The sequence below is a fragment of the Pteropus vampyrus genome, unplaced genomic scaffold (genome assembly GCF_000151845.1).
Source record: "Pteropus vampyrus isolate Shadow unplaced genomic scaffold, Pvam_2.0 Scaffold286, whole genome shotgun sequence".
In the NCBI taxonomy this organism is placed as follows: Eukaryota; Metazoa; Chordata; class Mammalia; order Chiroptera; family Pteropodidae; genus Pteropus; species Pteropus vampyrus.
In genome coordinates this window covers 575,982-583,119 of record NW_011889067.1, presented here as the reverse complement: position 1 = coordinate 583,119, position 7,138 = coordinate 575,982, and the positions used below count along the sequence as shown (strand labels likewise).

Genomic DNA, 7,138 nt, shown 5'->3' with positions numbered 1-7,138 from the left:
AACCTCACGCCCAATATTTATTTATATATATTTGCCAATCGTTAGGGTAGTGGTTAAGTAGGTAAAGGTCTATCAGATGGAATATTATGTAGCTTTTCAAACTTATTAATGTGGAAGTTATGTAGAAACAAAAAAAAACGTTGGCGGTCTGCTGGTGGTAAGTAGAGGAGGAAGATACAAAGTTGTAAGCAAACTGTGGTCACAGCTTTGTAAACCCAGAGCTGGGCGTGGAGCTGGTAGGATTGTGGGCGGTATTTTTCTTCTTTCAAGGTGTCCTTTAAATTGCATTTCAATAAGAATACCTGACTGAGCAGAAAAATGTGTTTCGTCATGGGAACATCGATGGCTCCTGAAGAACAGGTGTACGTCCTTTAAGGACAGTGTGGACCCCATTATAGGCTTCGCTTCTCCCGGCCCCAGGGAGCTCAGTACCAGGCGTGATGTTCAGGCACGGCGACCCTTCAAGTGACTGCGGCTGCCGTGCGTGTCCCCTTCCCCTTTGACGAGGGTGACCTGCAGCCCTGTTTGCTTGGGACAGCCCCAGTGTGTGTCTGTCGCTCTGGTCATTTTTTTGATAGTGTCCCTCTCTTTCAAAAGTTCTCTTATTTGGATGAAAATATATTGTCTTGCTACTTTTTATGGCTTTTCTGTTTCTGGCCTGGAAAAAGTTTATTCTTAATACTATCGTAAGCCACTTCCAAATTTCAGTTTAGAAAGCACCTGATATAAGCTAACTAACTAACTAGAAACTTTGAAAATGAGTCCAGCTCCAGGCTCCCTCTCCACCAGTATGTTGTATCTGAATGAAACAGAAGTAGCAGATCCAAGGACCCAAGGCTCCGTCCCTAACCACCTTCTCTGCCCTCCAGCCCGCATCCAAGTATGTGTGGGGGCGTCTTGGAGACAGGACTTCAGGTCAGGCCCCTAAGACACCATGCTCTCCACCGCTGTGAAGAGCTCAGCTTTTCTTTGACGAAGGTGTCTGTCCTTACTCGGGGTACACTAAATATGACCTCAGGCAATGTGGAGAGTGCTATACTCTATGAAAACGACCAAGCGTTTAAACCAAAGCACCACTTGAGGGCACAAGGGTGTAGCATTTGAGTAGCCGAAAATATGCCAGGCATTATTATTTGATGCTTTATATCCATAACTCATTCCATTCTTGTACGGATGTTGCAAGAAAGTGATGAGACTATAAAATAAGACGGTGAAAAATCATAGCATGACAATATAGCAGTCACAGTTGTTGATTCTCACTGCGGTTCAGGTCGTGTACTGACTGCTCCATACACATTTCCAGTACCGTTATCCTTCCCATTTTAACAGGAAGCGGAGGCTCAGAGAGCTCGAGATGTTTCTCAAGGTCACAGAGCCAGTAAGTAGCAGAGCCTGGCACTTTACCTCATTGATATTTCATGTCGTACCATTCAGAAGGAATACTAGAGGAACTTATAAAATGTTCAAGGGCCTCTGGAGTAAATTTATTTCTAACATTCTCGATCACAGGGAATCCACGGCCAGCAAGGGGTTTGCAAAAGGAGTCTGTTTTATGCATCAGACTCGGGAGAAGAAAACCCTGATAATACAGTGAGTTCTTTGGCTTCCTCATCCAGACTGTGCGTGTCAGTGCTTCGTCCCGTCCTTCTTGGCCAGGAGCTCAGTCGCTGGGCAGATTAAGTTGTTAGAAGGGCGATGGTCAGCCAGAGATCACAGATGTGCAGAGGATGGCTTTTAGGAAGGCTCCGTGCCCAATAACGAGCTCTCCACTGCCGCACACTCTACCGTCAGCCACCGTCAGCCACCGTCAGCCACCGTTTGACACTGGCCTGTCCCTCCTGTTTTCTCGGCTGCCTCTCCGACATCGCCCTTGGCGGAAACTTCAGTCCCCAATCCTAACGCTCGGCCTCGGACTCCCTTGATTTGTGGGTGGAATTTGTGAGTGTAAAGGGGTCCTGGACTGTTTGTTTCGAAGGCACGGTTTCAAAAGAAAACGGCATTTTATGGCCCGCATTAATGGGAAATTACTTTCCATTAGGATTGTGAATGATTTGCACATAATGTTTATAAAGTGAAGGAAAAATGTCAAGCATTTCACTAACAATTTAAAGCAAAGCTCGTAGCACTCTGCCAGAAATGAATTCCAAGAACATTTTCTTCACCGTTTCTTCTTTCTAAAGGGGGAAAAAAAAAAAAAAAAAAAGCAAGCGCGGGGGAGGGGTGGATGACAGGACGCAGGTCGATCAGGCAGAAGGCATCGTGGGGCCGAGATGGAACCTTCTGATAATACATTTCCAGGTACTTCAGAGAATGAACGGAATGAGCCAAAAGTGGAGAAAGGGCTGGGGAGTGGAAATCACATCTCGACATGATGGATTGCAGACGAAGTCCAAGTTCGGGCCCTGGCGAGGAGAAACCGCCGCCTGTCCAAGCCCGCGAGTGTGGGGTCGTGACGCTCCATGAGCGCACGCTGGCCCTGTGTCCCTCAAGGAGAGAAGGAGGCCAGGAAAAGTCCTTGAACCGAATAGTGTGCCGGGATAGTTCCCAGAAAACCACTGGTTTTTCAGAAACTAGTACAAGGAACTGGTGCTTTATGCTTAAGTATCTTCCCTGCCCTGGGTCATTTTTATCAGGCCCCCAAGTTGTCACTCAGCGAATTATAAATTTAAAGACTAGAGGGCAAGGTATAGTTGCCAATTTATATCCGCTCAAGGACGCATGAAGATTATTATTTTTTTTCTCACTGAAGTTCTCAAAGAGGGTACCACTTTATGTAATCACACCTAAGGGTTAATATGCTCCAAACTGGGATCGGCTTTAAAAACGTGAAAGGCTGAGGTTAGGGAACGAATGGGGGGGGGGGTCCCCAACGTATGCTCCAGGCATTTCGGAGCGAGGCAAAATAAATCTCTCCAATGGCTCATAGAAAGACATTCTAGCTCCCTTTAGGTATAAAGGAGACTTTTATAAGTTTCTCGATACTTCTAAGGGGGCTCAGAAATAAAGTCTAGAGCCTAAGTCATTCCCCTCGCTGGAGCCCAGTCTCTAGGATTACAGAGAAAATAAACAGATATTCAAAAGTGAAGTGTGAAGTTTGAAAATTAAAAGGGACAAGCACTTTGCAAATAGACATACGTGCATTTTTTTTTAACCTGAATTTCCGGAGGCAATTAAAATTTCTCAGAGCTGTGGCAATGGTGATTGCTCGGTCAGGAGACTGCTTCTCACTTTTTTCTTTTTCCCTCCCCACTGTTTTTTTTTTCCCCCCCTGCCATCCCTGCCCCCTGTACGTTTCTGTGTGTTATCAGTACTGGTTCAGAGTCAGCTATCGACCAGAGAAATATCAGGGAAACGGGAGTCCTGCAATGTAGTTCAAATTCTGACACTGACGAGCTGTGTGACTTTGGGTAAATTTCCTAACATCTCTGGACCGATTCGAACGTGTCCCTGAATGCGCTGATCAGTCTGAATACAGTTCAGGGTTCTTTTCCAGCTCTTGTGAGCATCCTCAGAAATTCGAAAGTGGATCGCCTGAACATTCTCTATTTTCCATATTTTAAAACATATTTTAAGAAATAACATGTGAACGATGATGATTATTGTTTACCGGGAGCCATCGATGTGGGAAAGGCGAAGAGAGGCCTTTTCTCGTTTTTCAATCCAAAGGATGCTTTAGAGACAGGTTTTTCTTGCTGCAAGGTTTTCTGTACTTCTAAATAGTCGAGTCCAAGGCCTTGACAAGTCCTTTTTTGAAAAGCCTGTAAGACGTAACTTCTAACTTAGCTGTGGGGATTTTAACACTACTTGGCTGAAATGCTGATAATCATATTGTCTCAGATGCTGCATATTTAAAAATCTTCATACATACCCTACAATGATATATTTGGTCTTTAAGCTAAAATTTAAAATACCATCCTCTAAATATTAAACTATTATATGACCAAATATATCATTGTAGGGTATATATGAAGATTTTTAAATATGCAGCATCTGAGACAATATGATTTTTAAATATGCAGCATCTGAGACAATATATATATATATATATAAACGTATGTTTAAGAAAATAGCATAGAAGCTCGTTGTTTCTAGCGCTTACAAACAGGGCAGCCATGTACACAGCGGTGGAGAACTTTACCTTAGAATTCACACGAGTGACACCTCGGAGTTGTCCGGTGGGTGTGGCTCAGGTGCAACCTCGAATGCCAGATTTGGGGAATGACAGAGGGAGGTGTAAGAACGCAGAGCAAGGCCAGTGACAAATGGCTGACACCAGACCTCCAAGTCGGGTGGGCGCCAGGGAGAGGCAGGTCTGCAGCCAAGTGGAGAACACCTCCCTGTCTGGAGGTGACCGCCGGAGTCACCACGGCTGCTGCTTGCCGAGAACGTGGGCCCAGGAGAGCAGCTTTTCACATTTTTCAAGAAAAGCCAGAAACCATATATTTAGGTGCAGTCTCCTTATGTTTAAATATCGGTCACTAAAGCCACACTGTGCAAAGCAAGGAGCAGGCAGACTAAACACCGTGATCCTCTGCCAGTGGCCGCGAAGTCACCTCTCATTAAGGCCGCCATCTGTCTTCCCCCTTTTTCCTGAACTCAGAGTGACAGAGGCGTCCCACAAGCCCTGGACCTGGTGTGGTAGAGGGGTCACCTGCCAAGACCAATAAATGGACCCGGCTTCTGATGCATCTGCAGAAGCCACGTCAGTACAGAAGGTCCTCGAATCACGTTTCATTCGATGTTATGTCATTGTCTTGTTGATGAGACGCTCTTATTTATCACAGTTAGCCTGTGGCAAAATCAGTGTCATTATATGTCATTTCGCTCAGAGTCGCAGAGCCTGTCAGTGGCATAAGGGTGGCCTTGCTGTGTGTGAGTCAGGGCTTTGGGCAGTGAAGGGCACCGAGCTTCGAGACGGGTTCAGCCTGTCTCCTGTAACCTGTGTAAGCCGTGGAAGATTGGCATCAACGTTAAAACATGATTGATTGTGACGATTAAGCGCGCGTTCAGTTGACAAGTAATTTCAGTAAGTCACATCTATGAATAAGTAGAGGGTTCTTAGTAGTTTGTGATTTAACCGTCTCAGCCAGCTTAGGCTGCTGCCATGGAATAGACATACATGGCATAACGACAGACATTTAGTTCTCACAGCTTTGAAGGCTGGCGAGTTCAAGATCAAGGTGCCAGTAGACTCAGTGTCATGTGAGGGCCCACTTCCTGGTTAGCAGATGGCTGTCTTCTCCCTGGTCCTCACGCGGTGTCACTATCTGACGTGTGATGGCTCCACCCTTGTGACCCAGTCACGTCCCAGAAGCTCCACCTCTAAATGCCATCGCATTAGGGATGGTACTTCGACATATGAGTTTTGGGGCGACACAAACATTCGGTCCACAGCCTGCAGTAACCATCGATGAGTAGTTACATTTTGCAGATATGGAAATCAGGGCTCAGAGGTGACCCAGTCCAGAGCCAGAACCCAAGGAGCAGAAGTTTCTCTCCAATATGTTCTTACCAGCAGACAAAATACTGCTTTAGAGATGTTGAACAAAATGGTTTTTGTGGTATTTATCAGAATTACACACCGATGCCATTTCTGGATCCCTAGAGGGAACGTGTTAGCTTCAAAATTTCGCTACGAGAGCTTGAGGTTTTAAAGTGGAAAAAAGAAATGATAGCTTTTGGAGGAAGGGCACTTGAACCAGATAGACTTGTTCCAGTTCAGGGCCCACGGCATCGAATCGGCTGAGCTCGGGGCCTGGCCCCGGCCGCCACTCAGTGAGTGCTGGAGAGTGAGTCCCACGCACCAGAGGTAAACAGGGTGGTCCTGGTCGGTTTTCCTGCCCAACCTCTGTCAGGTGGCGTGGGGACAGCCCCATGGCAGGGCAACGGTGGTGGCACAGAGCCTCCCGAAGGGGACCTGGGTCCCGTTCCTGGTCGGGCCACCGTCCCACCTGTCATCGGGCACCTTCCTCTCTGCCCCCTGGCGGGCCCCTGGGTGGCATCGGTAACGAAGACATGTCCCCGCACTTCCTGACTTCAGACCAGGAAGTGAGCCGAGACAGTGTCACCCGCAGGCCTTCTCGTGAAGGAGGCTTTGGCGTCGGAGGGCGGCCCACGGCCTGGCTCCACCCCTCTGGGCGTGGGAACCGTCAGCCGACCTCGCGGGGCTGTTCCGGGGGTGAGGTCGGCTCGTGTAGCCTAGAGGAGCGGGGTGCGGTGGTACCTGCTGCAGGGTGAGGACCCACCGCCCCGTGCTGCGATGTCACGTAACTGGTTATCTGGTTTCCCAGCCTACAGCCGACTGGAGGCAGCAGATTAGGAGGGACTCTTCGGGAAGGCCCGTGACAGCAGGAAAAAGGGACAGGTCGCAGCCCGACCGCAAGGGAGGCAAGAGAAACACTATAAAAAGCAGGAACAGACACCCCAAAAAGGTACAGCAGTCTGGGGCATTTACTAAAAGGCACAGAGCCCTCTGCAGGTCAGTAGCTTCCGGGGGATGCCGTACCTCGTACCCTGACAGGGACTCGTGCTGACAGGTTGTACAAGTATCTTCTCTCCCACCTTCCTCCCTGCCCCCCCCCAAAAAAATCAGTATGCGTGTGTGTGTGGGGGGGCGTCTAGTTTGCATTTCAGTGGGGGCGCCCTGCCCGATTGCTTCTAGGCGGTGAGATCCCCTAGAATCAGGGCCAACTGGGCCGAAAGAGCAGTGGGCTCTTACGGTGGTCTGAACATAGCCCAAGTTCAGGAACAGCAGGACACAGCGAGCCGTGAATCTTAGTGCTCCAGAGAGGAGGCTTTCCTCGCCCGGACCACTGTGTCCATCTCCATCTCCCCCGCCGAGTCAGAGGCGGAAAGGCAGCCCTCGAGAACAGACTCCCAGATCCGGCTGTGGGGCCGAGAGAGAGGGAGGAGGAGAGGCAGACAGACAGCCCACGAGAAGGCCAGGCCGCAGAGATGCCAGGCCCAGCAGACGCAGGCTCCTCTCTGGTGTCTAATGTGCCACCTGGAGTGGACACTGTTTTTCTATATATATATATTTATTTCTAATCGAAGCCTCGAGGTGCTCACTTTGAAGCAGGCGCTCAGGCTGAGGACGCAGGACTGAGAGTAAGTTCCCAAAGGACGTCCCTCAGGTGTC

General features: G+C 48.6%; 1 protein-coding gene across 4 annotated transcripts in view; it reads left to right on the top strand.

The window, feature by feature from the left end:
• Positions 1-7,138, top strand: part of SH3GL3 (SH3 domain containing GRB2 like 3, endophilin A3) — a 134,203-nt gene that overhangs the window by 119,825 nt on the left and 7,240 nt on the right. The window contains exon 10 of one of the 4 annotated variants that reach the window (XM_023520969.1): positions 6,291-6,485. The exons of 2 other annotated variants lie outside the window; for them this stretch is intronic. In XM_023520969.1, the coding sequence (XP_023376737.1) occupies positions 6,291-6,319 (29 nt within the window). In that variant the 3' untranslated portion in view covers positions 6,320-6,485. Of the gene's footprint in view, positions 1-1,509; positions 3,131-6,290; positions 6,486-7,138 lie in introns of those variants that run through there. One more of the 4 variants, XM_011376099.2, reaches the window with a different exon arrangement.